The following is a 25,312-nucleotide window of genomic DNA, read 5'->3' on the forward strand; positions in this document are numbered from 1 at the left end:
CACAAGTGGGCCTCAGGAGAGCACTCTATACCTTTACTACATACTGTAAAGAAGAGCAGCTTGTGATTAACTACCAAAAAACAAAAGGTCTCATTTTTACCAAAAATCATCAAATCCACAGATGGCAAATAGTGAGCCCTAACATCAAACAAACAAAAGCATTTAAATGTCTTGGAATAGTCTTCCAGTCGTCTGGACACTAGGAGCCCAGGCATTGTACATCGCAGAGACTAGCCATAGAGCATCCTCCGCTATTCTGAGTTTCCACTTTACCAAAGGAGCCTCTTTTATTTATTTAAGTCTTTCAAAGAAAGTTTGTATCTCAGATCTCATAATGTTCCCAACTTAGTATTTACAAAGGAAGGCACCTATTGGAAGCTGTACAATCCAAGTTCCTATGTAAGATTCTTGAAGACGCTCGGTATATTCCAAATGCCCTCCTTAGACTGGAGACTGTGCTGATCCCTTTGGAGACTCATATGTGGCTGCTCGCATCCACCTACTGGTTAAAAGTCATAGCCACCACCACTCATCCTGGCAAAGGGCAATTGAGGGGGAACTCCAGAAGCATGGCCTCTCCCCTAAGTCTTACTCTGTCTTGGGTCCCTTTCGCACTTATGGTTTAAACCATCATTTATGAGCATTCGCTTCAATTGCAATGGCTTCGGCATGGCATTCCCACATTCCACACTGTCCAAAGCAGTTTTGATTTGGCATCTTGTTTTTCATTTTAGACGGGTTTTGAAGCCTCGGTGCAGTTTCGGGTTTTGGGGGCTTTGCAATTCACATCACACCTTTTTTTTTTAACTTTGTAACATCACAATGTTGGAACCCATCCCCCCCTCCCATTTGCAGATTGGGCAGTCCCGTGCCCACTGGAGAGGGAATTGGTGGCAAAGTTCTGGGGGGAAACATGTACTTTACGTGCTTGTTCCACTCTCACTTATTTTTTTAAAGTAAAGCCAGGAAAGGTTAAAATGCTGCTGCTTCATTCCCTCTCAGCAGCTTCCCTGCCACTTTGTTTTGCAAATGGCTATGCAAAATGCTTGGTTTTTGTTTGTTTGTTTTACTCTTTGGCATTAACAGAAGACATTGAGAGGGAGGAGAAAGCAGCCATTTGACCCTTTCCTGGCTTTTAAAGCCAGGAGGAAAGGGCAGTAATGTTACAACACAGCCAAGTTACAACTCATTCCTGGCTTTGAAAAAAAAGAGAGTATGAGCATACCCTCAAGGGAGGAAGGAAAAAGCAGCCATTTAACCTTTCCCTGGCTTTTAAAGCCAGCAGGGAATGAACAGTAAAGTTAGGAATCGTTCCTGGCTTTGAAAAAAAATGAGAGTGCTTGCATACCCAGGATGAAGGAAGCAAATGGAGATGCAGTCTTATGATCTTAGCTCGCTTTACTGGTAAAAGTGACAGAAAGGAATTCAGAGAGCTGAGGAGGGTGGGAGTAATTAATTCTGCACAGACCAATCAGCTTCTGGGGGAAAGGGGAAGGGAGAGAAGAGAAGCAGAAGGGGAGTAGAGAGTTCGCACTGACATTAATTGGGCCAGATGCAAATCAGCAGTGGCTTCAGAATAAAATCACAATATGTCCACAGAGGGGAAAATCAGGGATACCGCAGACAAAAATCGGTTCTGCATCCCATAACTACCTTGCAAGTGTAAAACTCCTGCAAATATGGAAAGCAGAACAGATACTGAAACGCTTTAAAGTGACAGTGTGAAAAGCACCTTGGGTACAAAAAAGCAAAAGAAACAATTAAACAGCAGCTTTGGGATCAGGCCCTACAATCAGGGCGTATGGGATAAATGGCTGACTGAGCTTCAATAATTTTACTTCTTTGTCGGAGGAAGGTACTATCTCTCTGACTCCCACAATTTGCACTAATTGTTTTGGGCTCGCTGCACTGTATGTACCTCCCCTATTTTATTCTATTTTATTTTACTTCTCTTTCATTTTATTATTACTGTTGATTCTCTGGAGCTGATTTTATATCAAAATAAATTTTGATTGATCAATTGAGCAATATCACTGAAGTCCCAAGTTTACCAGCAAAGCAATATGCAAAAGCAGTCACAGTCCAACCTGTGTTAGCATATGCTTTCATTTCACTGATTTCAATCAGACATACAGCTGCTTCTAGTATTAGTTTACCTGTTTGTGTTTTAAAGTGATAGGTGCAGGAACCTCAACCAGGTTCTTTCATCCCCTGTATAAATGGCAGCAGGATTCTGAGGAGTTGTCATGGGAAGGAACTGTGTTGCGCTCCTGCTTGGGATTCTACTATTTATTATACAAGTGCAAATTTCTGTTACCGATATAAAGGAGCTACTCCTCTCCTAATGTGATATAGTACAGGGGAATCCTATGTAAACAATTTATAATGACTGGACATCCTGTTTATTAAGTGAAATAGTTAGGACACCAGTATTCCATCTAAGCACTTCCTTAACTTTCCATTGGAATGCATGTTGGTATATTTTCCTCCTTTTATTCTCAGTACTTTTAGTTCTTCCCAGTAAAGTGCATCATCCCAGCATGATTCCCTGCCTATGACCTCAGCCAAAGTAATGGGATTGCCATCAGTGGTATGTCATGACTTCATGAATACTGAACATTTGCATGAGCTGAGGTCTGGGTGAAGGATGCTCCTTCCTCCTGACTTGAGTAACAGGCACCTGCTGACTCATCTCTCAGTTGGATTTCTCCAAACCCAAAAAAGTAATAAACATTTTTCTGAAGGAATATTTTAATTCAGTTGCCATCCATAATATCTTTAATATATACTGCTGGTTCATTAGCCTTAGACCAAAATTTGCCAAAATTTCCAGTCTTTATTAGAAAAACATGGTAAGATATGTGCTTATAGTTATTTTATTTTTTTATTTTATTTTATTTATGTCATTTATAGTCTGCCTTTCTCACTGAGACTCAAGGCGGATTACACAGTATGAGGTTAATACAATCAGTATCAAGTAAGTTTGGAATTATGGTTACATTAAAATGAAGTTAAGCTAAAGAGCAGCCATGCAGGATGGGAAATTGAACTATGATGATAATATTTTCTTGGATCATTCAGCTATGGTAGGTACCCAGCTCTGTTGAAGCTCTATGGCCGTGTGAGCAACTCTCATATGCCCGTGAGAACATTAAGTGATTGACAGTGAAATCCTAAGCAGAGTTACTCTAGTCCATGGAACTTCCATGGAAAAGATTCATGCAACTGGGGTCCACCTTGTGTTTGGGTTATTTAAAAGTTCTCCCAGTTGTGTGAGAGTCCCTTATGGACATGTTTTCCACTTGGGAGACTTACAGTTCAGTCCTAACTGGGGTGGGTGGAAAGCACTCAGGGAGAGGACTAAGAGTTACACTGTTGTAACTCGCACTTACATGGGTATAAACCCCCCTCCACTGGCAGCTGGGCAAGGTGCTCTACCACTGCGGGCCACCACCACCAGCCATGCTTGGCAGCCAGATGGAGGTGTAAGTGCAGTGCGAGTTCCTGCGCCTGCACCGGAGGGGGTGGTCTGTGGAGCGAGCTGTGAGTTAGTCAGCTTCTAGGCCCAGGCACACCCCCTATGGTGGCAGAAAGTTATGCCATGAAAAAGGCGGCATACCCCATAGGCGCCCATTGAACGGGAAAACTCGGATCCCCCTCCAGAGCCTAGTGCTTCCCACATGACCCAGCAGAGTATAGGATGGCAGCTACCGTGGGGACCAATTCACATGCGCCCCTGTGATGGCTAAGTCCCCCTCTGCATGACCAATCAGCTCTCCAGGCACCCTACATAACTTTTGGCCAGGGCACCCATGAACTCAGGTAAGTAGGGAGGTGGCCAGAGGCTCTGCCTGGCAGCCCCTTGCCATGGGGAATTAGAGCACAAGGCAGGAGAGGGAACTCACAGTGGCAGGCCATGAGTGCATTGGGGGGACTTTGAGAAAATCAGGGAGTACTTTGTACTTGCTCAAGGGAAGAAGAGCTAAGTCTGGAATGTCTAACTAACAACTACCGCCCAAGTCCCCTTGCAGGTGTCTGAGGCACTGACAGGTAAGAAGGAGCTGGAGTGATGACTACCCCAGCTTGCTCATTTGTGCCAGCTGCCCCCCTCACCTGCACTCTCCTGAACACCAGCCTCTACAAGTGAGGCTCGCCAGTGGGAAGGAAGCAGCAGTGCCTGCCTGCCATGGAGGCAGTTGCCCAGGCAACTGCTCTTGACATAGCCATTTTGGGGGAGAGCCAGCTACCCATTTGAGGGCTCTAGTCAGACTCCCTCAGCCACGGCCCCTCCCGTCAGAGGAAGAAGTACGGCCACAGGTTGGGGTGACTTTCCCACAAACGTCTGTAGGAAGCAGATGAGTGGCACTGTGTTTATATTAACATGCAGCCACAGGTGCCCTACGGGGCCTTAGGATTGGGCTGTTAGGGAGCAATCCTAAGAAAATCTACTCAGAGGTAAGTCCCCTTTTATTGAGTGGGGCTTACTCCCAGGAAAGTTCTCTTAGGATTGCAGCCTTAGCATACAATCCTATGCCTGTGCCTGGGAGTAAGCACTATTGAACATACTAGGACTTACTTAAGCTGTTACAGTGCGATCTTTAAAAGAGTTGCATAAGCCCTATTTAGTTTTACACTGTCATGATAAAGAGCCCTATAGGCAGATGGTAGAAGATAATGTGGTCCATGTGGTCTGTGTTGTTTGAGTACTGTGCTGCCATGTGAACTGAGCTGTGGGAACCTGTGCTTTGATGGTTTAAATGAGTGCAAAATTACACAGTTAACCCCATTTATTGTCATTGTAGACAATATTATGTTAGGACTACTTTTTGTAAAGGTACCCCTTTTGTTCTGCTGAACTGTAGAATGTTGGAATCTCACAGTGCCATGACTTATTCTGTAATCCCATATTCTGTAAAGATAACAGCAGCTTCTTCTCTCGTTTGCTTTTGCCGCAAATAAGCTTAATCAACAGAAATATTATGGCAACAGCCATGGAGAAGACCAGCGGTTGGAATCCTCTGGATAAGCATATCAGATTGTGAAAATCTATGGGCTGGATTAGGTTCATAGGCCCCCATTTCTGTGTATTAACACATTTTATTGAAACATGGAATAACAACAAAGATACTCACATGGGTCTGCCTTCTGAATATTTCTGGCTCTTACTATTCTTACTGTGAGAAGTCTGAAAGGAGTTGCATCCCTCTGTTGGTACCATGGAAAACAAGATAAGCATCAGTTACGATTATGTTCACATAATACATATATACAATGAGATAATATGTCAGGGGGATATTTGACATTTTTACCTTGTTATACATGGATAATTTAAGAGAATGTATTAGAGAATTTGAAATAATATATAATATGAAGTTTAGATACCTCATTCTTAGGGCTGATACATACTATGGCATCACTCCCGAGAGCCCCACATGCATGCTTCTGTTCATATATGTATCTAATGCATTTTTATCCCATCATTCCTCCAGGGCTCTCAGAGTACCTTACATGGTTCTCCCTCCCCACTGCATTGTAACATTCATGCTGTGAAGTAGGTGAGGCTGAGAGAGTGTCACTCATCCGTGTCATCCAATGATAGATTTCCAGCTTCCACTTGGGAGACTAGAGTTCTCCTAGAATTACAACTGATCTCCAAACCACAGAGCTCAGTTCCCTGGAAGAAAGGCAACTTCAGTGGGTAGACTCTATGGCATCACATCCCCACTGTACTCCACATCTCCCCAGATTCTGCTTTACCCAGGCACCACTACAAAAACTCTAGGAATTTTTAAACTGGAGTTGGCAACTTTACCCAGTAAGCTGCACAGCAGAATGGGGATCTGAACCCAGTCTGACACTCTAACCACTTTACCACAATGGCTTTTGCAGGACTGCTCATGATGCCTGTTGCCACTTAACAGATAATTGGCATGAACACTGGTCACCCATAAAGTATGCTGTATACCAAACAGGTGATCATGCTCCAAACAGGTGATCTGTTTTGTCAGAGTACCAAACATCTAATGGCTTTTGCACAGCCCTAATCCAGCAAGAGACACCATGCAAACAGTCTTGTATTATGAATGCAGGAGGATTTTTCCTGTCCAGTTTTCTTTCTTTCTTTCTTTCTTTCTTTCTTTCTTTCTTTCTTTCTTTCTTTCTTTCTTTCTTTCTTTCTTTCTTTCTTTCTTTCTGCATATGTGAAAGTGTGATCTTTGTATGAAAGCTCTGACTGGATCAGGCCAATGATATTTTACTCTGTGTTTTTATCCTGTTGAGGTGACTATCCACCATTAGAAGTAAGCAAGACTCAAGATGACTAACCCTCGACCAGCACATGGCTCCAATTATTATAACACATGACAGTCCCTTGATGGTGGGTGCTAAATTATGACAGCATAAAGCAAACAGATTTAAAAATGTTAAAATGATAGTTAAGTGCTGGAGACTGAATTTTGGCCTGGGATAACTGAAAAACCATGTTCTCCCATACTGTCCAGCCCACCAGTTAAGATACACTTCCTAAACTCTGCTCTCTTTGCCCCCCACCTTGCACAGGTGAGGGGGGTGGCAACAGGAGACAGGGCTTTTCCAGTGGTAGCACCCTGCTCTTGAGGCTCACCTGTCAGATCAAAACATTTCTTTTTATCCAGACTTTTGACTAAGGGATTTTACTTTTTTCAGGTGTTTCAGGGTCTGCTTCTACACTGAGGAATATTTTTATGGATATCTTCAAGGCTGCTGTGTATTTTTTATGTTGTTCATTTGCCCTTGGCTTGTTTATGATGGCTTATTTTAATTATTTATGTTGTTACTAGGGTAATGGTTTTATTTCTGAGCCACTTCAGACAGGGATCTGGAGAGGCAGCACATACATTCTCTGAAGAAATGAATATGTATTTACCACCCCCACCATCCCAGTTCATGAAAAATGTGCTTAGGAGTTTCCATGTTCTGAAATTTTTATGTCCCTCACCTCAGATGTGGGTGGATGGGATTTTGATGGACAGCTGGCATTTTCCCACTGGAGGGGGAAATAGTCCAGGGTGATCAGAGTTGGAAAAGAAAGTAGACATGTTTACATACCTCCTCAGACAAAGAGAAAGGCCTGGATTGTCAGTGGTTTGTGTATATGCAACTATCAGAAAGGTTTAAAAATGACCTGAAAATGTATGGCATGTAAGAAACAACTAGTGCATTTGAAAAAGAGTTATGTACAAAAGAAGATCATTTAATAACTAGAATGTATAAATTTGTGTTAAAAATGGAAGCAGAAGAAGAACAAGTGACGGATTGCACGATTAAACAGGCTAAAAAGTTTGAATATATCCATATGGAGCAGTAGGAGAAAATGTGGAATTATGGTCTAAAATTTACATTGTGTTACAATCTGAAAGAGAATTTTTATAAAATGATGTACAGGTGGTACATGACCCCACAAAAATTAGCTAAGATGTTTAATGGGGTGTCAAATAAATGTTGGAAATGCCAAAAAAAATTAGGGTTCCTTCTACCATATGTGGTGGACCTGCCCCATTGCTAAAAAGTATTGGAAACAAATATATTTAACAATGCAAAAAATATTAAAGAGTAACTTACAATTAAAGCTAGAGATGTGTCTATTGAGCTTAGTAGATAATTCAATAGAAAGCGAATTTGGAATTTTGATTAGATATATGACAGTGGCTGCAAGTTTAGTCTACGCACAATATTGGAAATCGAATAAATTTCCAACAGTAGATTGTGGTGAGAATGATGGGATTTGGGTCTGTGACTAGGCTATTGCCACATGGATTCAGTTCAGGCCCTCTAATAAGAAGCTTCCAAAAGCCTCAAAGAATAGGCTTGGTTCCTTTCTCTGTAGGCTGATTTCCCGTGCGTTAACAATGTCTCCTCAGTAGACAATAGGCTTGGTTCCTTTCTCTGTAGGCTGCCAGAAGTCTTGCCCTCTCAAAAGGGGGTGACATTAAGTTAATCAGGACTAACTGACATCAAGCAATCACAAGAATTTCACTTCTTGTCTCTAAATTAGAACGGGTCATTTAGATAAGGAACCTCAACGTTACCCCTTATCTCATTTGCAATTTATATGTAGGAGCCTGGACTGGCAAAGTGTGAAATTCCTTTCTTTAACTTGTAGGAGATGTTCTGATTTATGGGACTAATTGTACTTTTCAGAAGAACAGAGTGATCTAACTGATAAGAGCCCCCCTGACGAAAACGCCTGGTCAGGGGCTATAAAAAGGGGTGGTGGAAAACCTTCATTGCTACACTTGCTAATTAGCAGTTGGTCTTATAAAAGTCCTCTGCTGTTGGCTTTGTAGTCCAAAAGATTTTGAATTAGGAGGGAGGAGGAGAGATCATATTAGTGTAACCTTTATCTCATATATTAAGTCTGTAGAGTTAAGTTTTTCTTTTGTGGTTTGAATTATAACCTTTGCCATATATTCAATAAAGCTTTAGACTTGGTTAAGCATCATTCCTTTTGTACAGAGTGCACTTCTTCTAGATAGGGACAGTTAGAAAGTTTATTCTCAGTACCAATCGAAAAGCCTTGGTAAGGGCAACTTGAGCACGGACCAGGGGAGTTGTGGGGCCCTAGGAGGTGGGGCCTCCCCAAATATTCTCGCGACATAGATGACTGGTTAATGAAAATATTGGAGATTACGGAAATGGCAAAACTAATGGAGTTGCTGAGGGATAAAACAACAGCCAACTTTGTGAAGACCTGGAAACCTTTATGGACTTTCTGTATGTAAAAGAGAAGTAAGAGTTGATGATTTGCGGATTCAAAAATTAGATTTGTAAGGCAGGCAATAAATAATAGGCTGAAATATGGAAAAAATGTGGATAAAGCCAAAGTTATATACTTAGTAAAGATTAGAGATGGGCACGAACAGCAATACAAACTTTAAAAAGCCACGAACAGCCCAATCAGCTGTTCGTGAGGCCCCATTCTAAATGAACAGGTGGTCATTGCAAGCCTCGTTCATTGCTGTTCGTCAAGCCAGACAATCTGGCACCTGCAATCAATTCCCTTGGTAACCGGAGGCAGGGACTGCCTGACCTCTGCCTGAACTCATGCTGTTGCCCTGGAAACCCCAATCTAAGCCCAATTTAGCTTGATAGGCAGGTCTTCCTTTCAAGTGTGGAGCTCCAAATTTGTTACAAGGAAGCAAAGAGCAGGGGGGAGGGGGGCTCCCAGCTCTGGCTTTGGAGAGGGAGAGACAGCTGCTGTTGGCATTTTGATAGAGAGAGTGCATTGGAGCTTGAATTTTCTTTGTGTGTGGTGGGATAGGGATCTACCTCTTCAAGTTCCAGGGCTGCTGCCAGGCTCTGGGCTAAGCTATTATTTATTATTGGTACCGTTCCTGCTGCCTGCTCAGGTAAGGTTTCTGGGAATTGTACGGTAGGGATCTACCCCTTCAGGTTCCAGGGCTGCTGCCAGGCTCTGGGGCCAAACTATTATTTATTATTGGTACATTTCCTGCTGACTGCTTAGGTCAGGCAGCAGGAAGGGATGTGGTAGGGATCTTGATGGCTGGAGGAGAGCCTGCTGGCCCCCACGAACAATGAACAACAAACATGTTCATGAACAGGTCATGTTCGTCAATGTTCATTGTTTGTTGTTCGTGGATGGCAAAGAACAACAGACACCATGTTCGTTGGGTTTTTTTTCTGTTCATGCCCATGTCTAGTAAAGATACGGGTATTATGGAAGAATTATTGATTATGTAATGAGTTTAAAGAAATTTTGTAAAATGTCTAAAATGGTATGTCTCCCTCGATGCTCTTTTTCATTCATTCTTTTTTTCCCCATGTTTGTTCTTGTTTCTTTATGTGAATTTTTGCTTGTTATCTGTTGTAATAAAATAAAAAATAATATATATACCTCCTCAGACACAGGACATCATCTCCATTATCTAGGTATTTGTTTCTGAGTGTGGGGCATCTGACAACTTTACTTCATGAAGGAAAATGCTTACAAAGAGAGGAAAATACGTAGGAGAGAAGCTAGTATAGTGTAGTGGTTAGAGTGCTGGACTAGGATCTGGGAAACTCATGTTCACTCTGCTGTGGAAGCTCACTGGGTGACCTTGAGCCAGTTATACTCTCTCAGCCTAACCTACCTCACAGGATAGTAATGAGAATAAAATGGAGGAGAGGAATATGATGTAAACTGTTTTGGTCCCCATTGTGGAGAAAGGCAGAGTGAAAATGAAGTAAGTAAATAAATAAATACTGGGAGAATAATAGGATTGTCATGACACAGGGCAAATAAACTACATATAGATTAAAAGTCTTCTTCTAATGCTATCTTTAGTCACAAAGGAATATTAACAAGATTCAAACATTGGCCATGATCCAGCTTAAATTAAAATAATAAACATACTGTAAATTTAAACACATTGTTAATTTAAATCAAAGTAAATCTCTTAACTTTCAAAATGATTGTGTCTGCTTAAAGGAAGTTTATAACCACTTTGAAGTAAACTAAAACCACATTAAACGTTGCCTATGAAATGATAAATCAAAAACACTAATTGAAAAATTCCAGCAACCAACAACACAACTGCCTCAGAGAAAGCATAAACAGCATGTGCTACAGCCAAGTATTTAGGATGCTGTTTAATTATATAGAATTAGTTAGGTAATCAATTAGACATCATTAATCCTTTCATCATCTGCATGTGTAATACATGAGTGGACACAATGCTCTATTGTACAAAAAATACACACCCTAAGAAATGTTAAATGGAAAGAGAGATACAAATAATGGCTGTGCATAAGCCCTGACCTGGGGCCCCAGTTTGTGGCCCTTGGGAAGTGGAGGTATGTGGAGTACAGTGGGTGCCATTAATTTGCTTGGTTGCTCCCAGCAGCCTCCAGGTGGGCAGGGCAGCAGCTTGCAGTTCAAATGCTGGGCCAGCCAATTGGCAGCAGCCTGGCCAGGCTTGCATGGGGAGGGCTTCCCTGCTGGTACAGCTAGAGGACAAGTCCTCCCTCTGAAACGCTGCTGGGGAGAAAGCCATGGAACCGACCATGCTTCTGGCACTGAGCTACTGAACTGGCTTCCCACCCTCATTGTAGGCATTGTTGGGTGTTGTATTGGCTCTTGAATTTATAAAAACTCTGCTTTATGCTATTGGTTATTCTATCTCAGTCACAACTTTGGGAATGGCAGTTTTGGCATTGGACATGGATCCTTTGTATGTTTCCTCATACATTGGGATCTTCTTAAGGGATCTTGGGGGTGATCGATTGCAAAGACAAGCCCAGTTAGGGGTTCTTGGGGCATGCTCACTTCCAGATGGCAGAGGGATGCAGAGGTTTGAATCCATGTGGAATCCAATAGCCCATTATCCCACCATTTCCCTCTTCAGCAGGTGGGCTGAAGCATGAGGGGGTCATTGGCCGGCAGGAGGGTCAGCCAATGCATGAGGTCTGCAACCTATGCGGCACCAATAAAGTTGTGGTCTTTTCTTAACTCCAACAAAGTGTCTGTGTCTTCTGTCATCTTGCGCTCACCCTTAAATTCCCCCTTGACACTAGGCCTTCAACCTTCATTTATTTCAATAGGGATTGTGCAGAATTCCCAATCAAGATCAACTGACATGAAACATGAAGTAACAGGAAATTGCACCACATCTGATTTAGCTATCAAATGTGTAAAAGCCACACAAAGAAGCATCTCCACGAGAAAGCACTTTCTATAGAACAATGAAAAATATTCTCACCAAGCTTCAACTTATATAATGAAGCCTTTATTTAAAATCAGTCATACCTCTTCGGTTACCGTAACCAGTATGGCTCTACTCAGGGGTCATTTCGTAAAAAAAGAGCTGCAGGAACTCATTAGCATAACTCATTAGTATATGCCACACCGCTTGACATCACCGGAAGTGTCATTGGCATAACTGATTTGCATATGCCACACCCCCTGACATCACTGAAAGTGTGTCAGAAGGCAACACCCAAGCCAGCAAAACACAGTTTTTAAAAAAATTAATGTTACAAGTGCACACTGTACATCTGGGGAGGGGGGACATAACGGTAACAAGAACAGTGTGTTTCCATAGTACTTTTCTAGACAGATCAGAGCTCACTACAGAGAACAAAGCCAGCAAAACACAGATACCCGGGATGGGGGGAGATAGCCCAGAGGAAAGAGGCGCAGGCCCAGCTCCGAGGCCACTGCGGCCTATGCGGGGCCAACTCCAAGGCTGCTGTGGCCTGCATGCGTCCTGCACTGGCTTCCAAGCTGGGAGGACAGGCCACACAGGCCCAAGTGTCCCGACTGACCCTGGGGCCGGCTCTGGAGGCCGCCTTGTGCCGCACACTGCCTCGACCAAACTGCTGGCCCGGAGGACAGGCCGTGCAGACCTGAGCGGCCCAGCTGGCCACAGGGCCAGCTCTGGAGGCTGCCACGCACCGTCTCAACTGGCCTGCAGGCTGGGAGGATAGGCCATGCAGGCCCAAGCGGCCCAGCTGGCTGCGGGGCCAGCTCACTGTCTAATCACCATTTATATAACCAAAGAATAGGCACAATGTAGTTATTGTCAAGCACATTTAACTTCTCATGAACAGCTTAACACTCTTGTTCAAATTAATTGGATTTAACAGTGCCAATTTACTTGTTCACACGAATTTGTTACTTCTACCTTGAGAATGTGCAGGGCAGTGGCTGGGCTCACAGTTAGGCAGAATTCACAAGTAGGTATTATTTTGTGTGCTCTCATATCAAGGTTACACACATAACTACAACAAGTTCCATGATCACAGGGATCTTTTTTTGAGCAAGCTGTAATCACACAAAGTGGACATGTGCACAACAACCATGCAGAGGTACCAATGATGCCTATAAATGCACATCCTGTGCCATTGAAGATCCACATGTTCCTAGAGAGCAAACACAGGGATGGCCATTGCTATGTCAAGTGAAATGATCTTGGGCATGATGGTGGTTCAGTATCATTATGTCTTGGCAAGGTATCTGTGAGAAAATATTAAAATACCAGCACTGTTCTTGCTATTACTGCTTAGGGAATAGTTATAGAAAATTACTTTTAATATTTCATAAATAAATAAAATGAATGTGATTACATATGTATTTGTAAGTTTTTAAAGACACATGCCTAGTGTCACTTGTGGATCCACCCTGCCTCCCAGGCCTCCTGCCATGCCTTTTACTAAGGCCAGATTCTCTGTTCAGAAAGCTCAGTTCTGTATCTTCAGTCAGACAATCTAGCCTTTCATTTCTCCTGTCCTTCCTTTCCTTAGACACAGTAAGAAATATATACATTCTTATGTAGGGGACCAGTATGTCAGAACACATGGTTTATATAAGGCTGTGGTTCAGTCCTCACTTTAGAGAGCTGCTGCCCATCAGAATAAATCAGTAATCCCTGGTGTGGTGCCTGATGCATGCCATGGTACCCTCCAGTGGGTTTTCTGGTGCCCATTTGCTTCTTCCTAAAGTGGATCTTCCTACAAAGCAAATAGCAGTTTCTGGCTTTCCTTCACCTTTCTTCAATCAAATAATATCACACCTTCATGATGATGGCATCAAATAGCCTTTTGATTTGTACAGGGCAAAAATGAGTTATTAATAGTTTGTCTTATGCCCAGAAAATCTCAGAATAGGACAAAAATGGCTACTTGTTGGAAAGTATTGTTGCATTCTCAGAGGAACATCCCACACAAGATGGTAAAAATCAAGTGATGCATTAGTTTAATGAGTTATCCTATGTAAATATAACCTCTAGCTTATATCATCCTGTGTCATATTTGAATCTCTTAGATCTGAAATTCAGTGAAAGCGGCTTTCTTTCTCTTTTATAGACCTCTGGGTACAAATCTTAAGCATTTCAATTCATTCCCATTATACAGAGTAGAAATGCCATAGATGAGAACATGTAGCTATACTATTGCAATTGCTAGGATTTATGCAAGTTTATTTGCATTTTTATGATGATTGCCTTTTTAACCATTTCAAAAATAGGAAGATTTATTTTAAATAAAGACTTTAATTAAACAACTGAGTGATTATTGTCTCGAGGGACATATGGCTTTCATTCTGAGCTTGGAATAGATAAGCATACTCCCAACTCTTCTCAGGTTAGGAGGCTGAGATCCACAAAAGGTGGCGATTAAAAAGATTCTCCTCTTGCCATGTATTTGTATGATTCAGAGAAGTTTATGTGTTGCTTTAATTTAGCCAAAGTGGTTTTAATCTCCACATGGCTATTTTAAAGTAATGCCCCCTCACATGTGGGTCTACTGCTCGTCACAATTTGACTAAGTAATATGGATATAGCAAGTTTCATATATCTATCTTGTCATTTCATTCCTGAAAACTACTGCTGAAGAAAAGGTAATAACATAGAAAGAAGAACTGAAAGCAGCAGAATGAAGTGGTAGAATGGTGGAATTGGCTATAGATGCAAATCATGTTGTGAATGCTTACTTATAGGGAAAAACCCTCCCTTTAAGTAACAACAACAACAACAACATGTGATTTATATACCACACTTCAGGACAACATGGTTTACAAAGTGTGTTATTATTATCACCACGACAATCACCTTGTGAGGTGGTGGGGCTGAAAAAAGCTCCAAGAAGCTGTGACTGACTCAAGGACACCGAACAGCTTCAAGCAGAGAAGTGCAGAATCAAACACAGTTCTCCAGATTAGAGTCCTGCTGCTCTTAACCACTACACCAAACTGACAAATTCTAGCACTTTAAAATTGTACGAGATGCAGCCCTAGTCCCTGATTTGTCCATTTTCTTCTTTCAGGGAGTTTTTTACATGATGTAGCATTCATAACTATTGTCCCACTCATCCACAGTCAAGTTTTATAGCATATTCTAACACTCCAAGAAACAACTTCCTCATTCTGCTTCAGGTGTAGACTATGCTGAAAGTCTTGGTCTCCTGTACCATAGCACAAATCTGCCCATTTCTGTGCATCCTTGGAAGGATGTCCATCAGAGCATTATAGCACTGAGCCTTCATATGCAGCATGCTGCTGCTGACCCAGATCAGGTTATGACGTTAGAACAACACAGGAGCCCATGCTGTTATGCAGTGTAATGATTATTGATCATTCTGGTGTTGTGATAATTGACACAGGAATGATCTTCAAATCAGACTGTGTGAATCTGTATTGTACACTCTTATTCAAAGGGAAGAAAATTCATAATAGGAAACATTTTTTCTGCATCAAAAACTCACTTTTTAAAGCCCTGGATGAAACTAGTCAGCTGCTACGTCTTTTAGCAGGCTAGGAGTTTGTGCCAAGTGATATAGTCATTGGGGTCACCAGCATGTTACAGATGTCTCAAAATATTTCACCTTCCAGACAAAACGGAAAAATGCTACTCCTATCTGTAACAATATTTTGCAGCATTTTATAATTCTGAATTTATTCTTAAACTCCTCAAAGCAGGAAAAGCTGTTTAACCTTGATTGTTCCTATATAATCCTACAAATTAATAAAGATTAATATTCTCACATGCTCTCATATTTCTATGCACATGATGAAACAAACTGAGAGAGCCAGTTTGGTGTAGTGGTTAAGAGTGCAGGACTCTAATCTGGAGAGCCAGGTTTGATTCCACACTCCTCCACTTGAAGCCAGCTGGGTGACCTAGGGTCAGTCACAGCTTCAGGGAGCTGCCTCAGCCCCACTCATTGTTGTGGGGATAATAATGGCATACTTTGTAAGCCTCTCTGAGTGGGTGTTAAGTCGTCCTGAAGGGCGGTATATAAATTCAATGTTGTTGTTTTTGTTGTTGTTAGAAAGACACAATGCAGAAGGAGTAGGTTTACCAGCCTCCAGGTAGACCCTGGAGTTCTCCCAGAATTATAATTGATCTCCAGACTACAGAGATCAGTTCTCCTGGAAAAAGCGGCAAATTTGGAAGGTAAAGTTAATGGCATCACATCACAGCTTAGCTTCATCCCCTCCCCAGCCTCAGCTGTACCTATGATCCTACCCCAAATCACCAGAAATTGCCCAATCCAGAATTAGCAACCTTAGTGGTGAGAGCACGGGAGCAGGAATTGAAATGACAACCCAATAGGGATCATAGCACATATTGATATAATGATACTGATAAACAAACGATGAAGATCACTAAGGATTTATCAAGAAAGGACATACTGAATTTGGAAGTACAGCTGTGGATGGGACTATCCATTCTAGCTGGCTCCAGCTGACAGCCCTTCTTCTCCAAGCTACCAAAGCCACCACTGAAGTCAGAGGTAGAACAGACAGCAGCCAGGCATCCTGCCATCACATCTGGACCCAGCTCTAGCTGAGAACCTTCCTCTTCCCAGTTACCAACAGCCACTAGCAGGGCCAGAGGGAAAGGATGCAGCTTCCATTGTGCCTGAATCAGCCCTAGATGCCTACTTCTCCCGGCAATCAACTGTGAGGCCCATGACAGAAGAGGCAGTAATCAGGCTCACTGAAAAAACAGACCCCACATACACCAAGTATCTTTTTCAATTATATTTTAATTAACATTTGTAGTGACTGAAAGCCAATTTCTGGCTGAAAGCCAGAGTAAAAAATACAATAAATAACACAACATTATTCTAATACTACTTTGTCTTGTTTGAAAGCTATAACCTAGCACCATCCCCAGACATCCTGGTACAGTTCAACTTTTGTTCAATCCCAGAATAGCGTCTAAAAGACCTTTGTCCCATTTTGTACATACCCGTCTTGCCAGAAGTCCTGGATTATTTGCTAGGCCCTGAAGAAAGAAAGAAGAAAAATAGATTTCATATAGCTACTAGATGCTATTATGAATTCCATAGCTACAGATATATTTACCCTTACTGAAATTATCAAGTATTTCATCTCTCTCACGTTATTTTGTAAGGTTTGGGCTCTGGCTCTGAGGCCTCATATGCCAGCAGAATAAAAAGGCACCTACATGTCATGCTCTTCCCTAGAAAGCCAAAAAACCACAACAACTCTTCCAGGTCCAGTATTTCAGAACCCCAAATTCTACCCAACACAGTTTCCCTACATTTAAAGGCACCTACAAAGATCTTCTAAACTGAATATTCACAATGTTGCTTAGCTGGGGGAAGGGGGAATCTTACCTCAGGTGAACTTGAATTTGCTCCCATAGTGGTTTCTGCTGCATAAAAGCCAGTTGTTCGAAGAGACACAACCCACAGCTGACAGTACTTTCTGACTGAAGTAGACAAGCAGGTGTTTTGTGATATGAATCATGACTCCACCTCTCTCTGAATTCCAGAGCTTAAATATTCCCCTCCCCATGTTCCTACTCATCTGAGTTAATTGAAGTGGAGGACGTTTGTGTCACTAAGATTTAAATAGCTAGGCTACTATGACTGTATGTCTTGGTCAATGAAAAGCATCCTTTTGACAATTCTGTTTGATCATAGAGGTCTGTTGAATGTGTTTACAAAGGAGATCTTGGAGACATCTCTTAGGAGATTAGATTCCTTCCTTTGGAAGTTCACCTAAGTTAGTGTTCCTTGTTACAGCTTGGAATCCAGAACGTTAGAAAGGATTAATACTGTAATTGCACACAGGACTGCCAAGTTTGATTGAAGTCTCCTGGTGAGGTAGAAAGAGATGATCCATTTCCTGATGGGTCATCTTCTGGCTACATATTTCACCATGTCATTGCTCCTGGGGTTTGCATGTGGTCTGCCTACCTCGGGAGACCAGTTTTCCCCATATTTCCCAATCCTTTAATACTTCATGTTGAATGGAAGACTGGCTCTTGAGCACCTTTGCCCTTGCATCAGACAAGATTGTACAGAAGATATGTAAAGAAATTTTGGATGAATGTTCCCTAGCTTTAGAATTTCCTCTCCTCTTGCCTGAATACACATGACTTGTGTATATGAAGCAACCACCACAGATAAAATACTACAGACAAAAAACTTTCATCCTTCCTAACTCCTCAGACAAATACTTTTCAATAGAGGCAGTCCATGCATTTAAGTATAAGTTACCAAATAATGACATATTGGCTTCATTCAGATATAATGACGATTGACAAATCGATGGTTGTTGTGGGTTTTCGGGCTGTATTGCCGTGCCGTGGACCACGGCAATACAGCCCGGAAAACCCACAACAACCATCGTTCTCCGGCCGTGAAAGCCTTCGACAATAGATTGACAAATCATTGTTAATGAGCCAGGAGAGTCCTTATACACTCTCTTTCCCTTCTATGGTTTAAAAATTAAATACTTCTGCTTCTATAGCAGACCATAATTTCTTGTTTCATTCAAACCACACAAAATTTTAAAACCATATAGAATAACTAAACTGGTTTGTCTCAGAGTATATCCCTGCTGCTGGGGAGAAGAGTCACTTTGTCTCCTTCAAAGCAACACTCTAACCACTAAACTACAGTTGTATTAAAAGGTCTCTTCTCTTCCTTAGCATTTTTCTTATAGGCTGACAGCCTTCTGACTGAAGGGAAGTCAGAATACTTATTTTCCAGGTATCAAGTGAAAACCATGGATCCCAGACATAAGACATTCATTTAAGCTCAGTCTTGAATTAGTCAAATATACAAGGATCACAAAGATTTTAAAAAGTTCCATATGTCAAGGATGTCCGAAGCAAATATGTATATATGTCATCATCCCATGAATCTTAAATCTAAAAGATATAATGCAATTTTAAGAATCTCCCCAAAGTACCTTCTGAAAGCTTAGATAGTCTCATGCAACTCAGGTCTGAGAGATTCAGGGATCTTTGGTGTGGAGCTCAATTACTTGAAACTCGCATGACCATACCAAAATCCTCTAATTTGTCACTTCCCTATGGTATGATATGAGTTCTTCTCTCAGCTGTAGAAGTCTCTCATGGAATACAATATTGCAAATCAGTGATCTGTTTGTTCTTCATACTATAAAATTTTATTCTAGGCATCAATCCAACTGTTGTAACTTATCTCTATTCAGGATGTACATGGAGAGCTGAGCAAGGAACTTGTTTTGCAAATATGAAAATAAAACAACTGGTAGGCCTGCTTCCCTTGTTTAACTAAAATGTGTTTCAGACTAGGGCTTGGGATAGTTTAGTGTAAGGAAAGGTGTTTGATTTTCAAGGGAAATTTCATGTGCAAAGGGAGTGGAAAGAGAGCCTGATCATCATCTAGGCTCCATTTCAGGATGGCAAAACAAAGTTTGTCATTATGTCTGAGCCAGGACACTGAGGGATGAGTAACAAAGTGATGGGCACACGTGTAAACCAGCTTTGTCTCCAGTGGCACCCATTAGTGTCTTCCAAAGATGCTACTTTCAATAGAACTATAGGCAATCCTCAAACTTTATATTAGGTCAGGGTGTGGTTTAAAATAATTAGTAACTTGAAATGTAATTTAATACTAGAAATTCCTCCAATTCAAATAGACTTGGGAGAAAGTATGATAATAAAATTTAGCATGTATGTAGCAAGCACACACATCCCTCTTCACATTGACAGAATCCATGGTCAAAGAGAGAGGGCATGAACAGGCATTTCCCGCCTCCACTGCCACACAATTGCCAGCTTGAAAGCACACCACCTACATATAGAGGCAGTGTCCATACGTATACTCCATCCCAGTGATTGACAATAGTTGGAAAGCAGCATCCTTCATCAGGGGAGGGAGTGCATTCATAGACACTGCCTCCACTTGTAAGCTCACACTCTGGCAATCCCATGGAGGCAGGGGGCAGTGAGGACCGCTCTCCTTCTCCACATGTTCACTCAACGTGCAATGGGGTCATGCGTACAAGGCTAGTGATTAAAGAGTTTAATATGCATTATCTTCTTGCAGTACTTGCGAAAGTCCTGTGAGTTAGGCCAATATTATTATTCCCATATGCAGGACTTGGCTCTGCTAGTAGCTTTGATTTCCTATTCCCTAGATCTTTGGCATGGCTGCTAAAGTATGCTATGTAGTAATGACACGAGACCGATCTGGATGCAAAGGCTGTCCCTCCAACATGGAGGCGAGTATTTTATTGAGGGCCAAGCTACACATGACGAATGACCCTTGAACAGCAAGTGTATTTCTCCCTGTTCACTTGCCCTCCACTCAATCCACTTGCCGTTCAAGTGTCATTCGTCATGTGTAGCTTGGCCCACAGAAAGCTTTCAGGAACCCGGAAAAGAGCAATGCCCAAATATGTCTATAGCAACAGTTACACATTTCTAAACCAGTCACAGCCAACTGAGCAAATATGCTGTGATCATGCTTTTGTCTTATCTATGAAGCATAGTGAGAGGAACACAGTGAACCTTAAGACATGTAAGAATTATTACTTAGAGTGTATGGGAATACTGTGCTCTGTGAAAGATGAGAGACTTATTGTGAAACATTTAAACTACTCCCTGAGTCTTCCTGTGTGGCATGCCAACTGACCAGGAGATCAGGAATGTAGAAATGTAAAGAGCAATTAATGGAGGCTGTGTGGCATGCCTACTCCGGCCTACATTTCACTCTGTTTTATTTATTTAATTAAAGCGGCAACAAAGGGCTGTTCTCAGCATCATTCCAAGAGCAATCTTCTTCATCCTCATCCTCACATCAGAGGATGTAAGCCAGGAGGCTGGGACACTAGATACAGAAGTGGTAACAGAATATGCAGCAGGATGTGGTTTTGGAATTACTAAAGCAACAAGTACATTGAATACATTGAATACAACAGCATCCTGCAATAAGCGCTATTAGAGCATATGCACCATATTGTACAATGGTACCTAAGAGGCCACCTGACAGCCAGCTCTATAGAGCTTTTCACCAGGAGGGTAAAACATCTTCTTTTATGGAAGTTTGTAAGTGAGATAGTTGTTGCAGTTGCTTGCTTACAGTTTTTGAATTATCAGACAAATTAAAACAACACATATTCCTTACAGATTCACAGTTAATAGCAGCTCTATTGTCTAAAACAGCATTGCAAAGTTCTTGTTGCTCAGAATTTAGTGCTGCTAAAGCTACAGAAGTATGATATAAGAAAGGGCTATTATGATACTGCTCACCAATATAACTGGCACTGAGAAAAATGAGCAGACCAAAATTAGGACACTTTATATATTCAACTCATAAATCTTATGCACATTACACAATATACAAAATGTACATGAATAGTTCTCATACACAAACAAACTTTCTAATGATTATCAAGTGTTTTCATTTAAAGTCCCAACTGAGGCCAAGCCTCGACCGTAATAGCCACAAGTCTTTTACTGTCTTTGTTGCGGTAATTTCATCGTCTCTTCAGCCTCAAGGTAAGTGGCAACAGACGAGGAATCCCTCATATCCAGAGAAGTAGTCTCTTAAGGAGGAGCGGTGAGCAACGAACGTGGGAGGAAAGCAAACAAAATGCTATTTATGCCCGACAAGCTTCCGGGTAATTTTGCTTGTTTCATATGTCACTTCATCAGAGGGCATTTGTCTTCCCACTATGCCAAGCTTTTCCTCTATGACAAAACATAAATTAACATAATACTAGCAATAATAACCACATCCATATCTGTAAACATTACATGCATGAAATTTCTTACAAACTCACCCAGTTCTCCAAAAGAATTTTTTACATGCTAAAGAGACAACCAGTTACCCAGTACACCCTTTTTGTTGCAATTAGCAAAATTAATATTGGAGAAAAAAAAATTCAATTCAAGGAACAGTACTACTTTCAGATTAAAGGGGTGGACATGGGCTGCGCGGCCGCCCCTAGTATAGCTAATTTGTACATGGGTGAAATGGAAGCTGATTGCATTTTGTCACCAGTGAAGAATCCTTTTTTTAATAACATTGAAAGGTACTTCAGATTTATTGATGACATTTATGTGTTGTATAAGAAGAAAGATGACATAGAGCAACTGTCAGACTGGATGAACCAATTGGATCCAAATATTGAATTCACTGTACATTATCATTCGTCTTGCATCAGTTTTCTTGATGTAGTCACCTTTAGAGATCAGTGGCACAGAATAGGGATCAGACCATACAAGAAGAACACTGATCAGAATTCATATTAGAGTTACATGTCTCATCATCCTAGATACCTAGTCCGGAATATTCCTTATGGGCAATTATTACGGATTAAAAGGAAGTCGACAGAGAAGAGAGATTTCGACAAGGGCTGTGAGGAACTGTGTCAAGAGTTCAGCAAGCGGGGTTATCCAGTCCACATTTTACATGAAGCTGTGGCTAGAGCAAAAGAGGTGAAGAGAGAGGATCTTTTAGTCCCTAAACCTGCTAGTTCACAGCATATGATTGCATGTTCCCTGGAATTTAGCCATTTAGCTATGGGGATCAAACAAATCATAGCAAGACATTGGCACTTGGTAGCAGATATTGCAGGGTGCCAAGATTTACCGAGAGTTGGATTTAAGAGAACCAGAAATATCAAGGATCGATTGGTGCACACCCGATTTTTCAAGAGAACGTCAGCATCAAATCTTCCAAAAGGACATTTTCCCTGTGGTAGATGCAGGGTTTGCCCCATGGTGTGGCATAAACAAGATATGGTAAATGATAAGAGGTTGGAGAGATTTGAGTTTAAGGCGTTTTCTACCTGCCAGACTGAAAAAGTTGTTTATGTGATTAAATGCCCATGTGCCAAACTATACATTGGCAGCACTATGCGCCCAGTTAGAACACGCATTTCAGAGCACATCTCTAGAATATGTAATGGGGTGATGGAGGCACCATTAGTAGAACACTTTGCCTCTGCACATAGTGGGGAATGTAATTTTCTGTATACCATCTTGCATGTATCTAATGGGAATGGATTGGGTAATACACAAAATGAATTATTAAAGAAAGAAGCAGAATGGATATTCTGATTAGGTAATCTACAACCAAAGGGCTTAAATTTAGAATTAGATTTGAGCTGTTTCCTGGGTTGATCAAGTGGTTATTAGTCCCATCCACAATTAAGTAATAGTGGTATGTATAAGTTGTTGCAGACCCCTGCCTCCTTATGAGCACACAACTTAATTACTTAATAGATTGCTTTGGCAAATGCATAAAAATTTATTGGGCATACTAGTCACCCCCCTCCTTCCTGTGCGCTGAATCTAGCATGTAAAAAATTCTTTTGGAGAACTGGGTGAGTTTGTAAGAAATTTCATGCATGTAATGTTTACAGATATGGATGCGGTTATTATTGCTAGTATTATGTTAATTTATGTTTTGTCATAGAGGAAAAGCTTGGCATGGTGGGAAGACAAATGCCCTCTGATGAAGTGACATATGAAACAAGCAAAATTACCCGGAAGCTTGTCGGGCATAAATAGCATTTTGTTTGCTTTCCTCCCACGTTCGTTGCTCACCGCTCCTCCTTAAGAGACTACTTCTCTGGATATGAGGGATCCCTCGTCCGTTGCCACTTACCTTGAGGCTGAAGAGACAACAAAATTACCACAACAAAGACAGTAAAAGACTTGTGGCTATTACGGTCGAGGCTTGGCCTCAGTTGGGACTTTAAATGAAAACACTTGATAATCATTAGAAAGTTTGTTTGTGTATGAGAACTATCCATGTACATTTTGTATATTGTGTAATGTGCATAAGATTCATGAGTTGAATATATAAAGTGTCCTAATTTTGGTCTGCTCATTTTTCTCAGTGAAAGCTACAGAAGTGGCATTAATAGTTTTAGCTAAATTGCAAGCCAAATGTCTTAAATTGTTAGCATTAAGTATAGCAAGAGCTGGAACCCCTATAAGAGAGGCTCCTAAAGCAACAGCTTCAGCTTTTTTAACAAGAAAGGTTTCTTCAGAGCATGTAGCATCAAGAGTAACTGTGATATTTACGAGAAGCAGTAAGCATGGCTTTAGAAGGTAAAGCAATAGCTAAACGACTTAGGTAGCAAAGAGAGTCAGACAAATTAGCAGGTATATAATTAAAAGTTCTTGAACCACAGGTAAAGAACCAACCTTGGGGTAATTGGATAAATGCAAATGCAAAGGAAACATTTTCTGTTTTTGAACAATTAATCACATTTGGTCCTACAGAAAGACAGTGAGGTTTGGATTTGTGCTTGGTGCAGTTCACTATTTGAGCGCAGACAGTTTGATTTGCTGATGAATTGGAAGCTACATAAGGAGTGTAAAGAGACATTGCAAACAATGGAAGTCGGGGCACAGTTGGACCCCAGTCACACATTTGAGTATATTTCATGTTACTACGTTTCAGAAACATGCTTAAAGACGTATCATTCAAAAGTAAGGCAAGAGGGGTACATACAGGAATAAGACAAGAAGCTAGCAATAAGTTCATGTCATTTGTTTGTTGCAGGCAAAAGTTGGAACTGTTCACTTGTGCAGCAAGCCGGGGGGCAATGCGCACGCGCTAGCGTTTGGACGCCTTGTCTCCACTCTCCCGAGGACATCTAAGTTAACAGCTTTAAAAGAATGTAAACTGCTGATTGAAACTGCTGAAACTGATTTACGAGACATCTGGCATAACAAGAAGAAGCTTGGTGAAAGAATAGGTGAGAGGATAACAGAACTTGTTTAGTTTTAAAAGGGAAGGGAGGACGAGCCGAGACAGAGATAACATGGCGGCTACTGTGAAAGGCTTATCAGAACAACTGGCACAATTTCAAGCACTAATGCTTGACTCCCAGACCAAAATACAAACTTCTTTAACTGAGCTAACAGCAGAAATGAGAAATTTGGACTCAGAGGTTAAATTGGTGGCAGGCATTGCATCGGAAGCCAAGGCTCTTGCGCAACAGAACAAAGTGGAGATTGATTCATTGAAAAAACAATACATAGACTTATCGGACCGTAATAGGAGGGGGAACATTATTTTATTTGGTATTTCTGAAGAAGTTAAAGCATGTGATTTAGAGCGGACCCTGGTGGAATGGTTATCACAACAGGAGCTGGAAATAGAAGAAGAAGATATTGAACGTGCCCACAGACTCCAAACAAGAAGAATGGGGGGGGAACCGCGCCCGGTGATAATGAAGCTTGTGAGGGAGAAGTTACAGCAGAGGATACTTAAAACACTCAAGAAAAATAAAGAGCTGACATTTAAAGGCAGAAGGGTTTATGTGAAGGAAGATTTTTGCAAAGAAACACTTTATCAAAGGACTCAAATGAAACCTTTTGCACAGAAACTTAACCAAAGCAACATTAAATTCAGCTGGGCGTACCCAGCATCCCTGGTTATTTACCAAGAGGGGAGGAGGCTTTGTGCGAGGAACCCTGAAGAGGCACGGGACTTATTAGAAACTTTGGGAGTAAATGTGAGGAATACTGAGCCAATCCCGATGGATGAAACGCATCAACCTCGG

The 25,312-nt window shown here is 41.4% G+C and overlaps 1 protein-coding gene across 1 annotated transcript in view; it reads right to left on the bottom strand.

The window, feature by feature from the left end:
• LOC129323402 (cytosolic phospholipase A2 epsilon-like) overlaps positions 1-17,198 on the bottom strand; it is a 69,790-nt gene extending 52,592 nt beyond the window's left edge. Inside the window, exons 1-3 of the mRNA XM_054969935.1 lie at positions 17,122-17,198; positions 16,731-16,766; positions 5,133-5,205 (exon numbers count right to left, since the gene is read on the bottom strand). Of these exons, the coding sequence (XP_054825910.1) occupies positions 5,133-5,205; positions 16,731-16,766; positions 17,122-17,148 (136 nt within the window). The 5' untranslated portion in view covers positions 17,149-17,198. The remainder of the gene's footprint in view (positions 1-5,132; positions 5,206-16,730; positions 16,767-17,121) is intronic.
• Between the last annotated feature and the right edge of the window lie 8,114 nt (positions 17,199-25,312).

This window comes from Eublepharis macularius, chromosome 2 (genome assembly GCF_028583425.1).
Source record: "Eublepharis macularius isolate TG4126 chromosome 2, MPM_Emac_v1.0, whole genome shotgun sequence".
Taxonomy (NCBI): domain Eukaryota; kingdom Metazoa; phylum Chordata; class Lepidosauria; order Squamata; family Eublepharidae; genus Eublepharis; species Eublepharis macularius.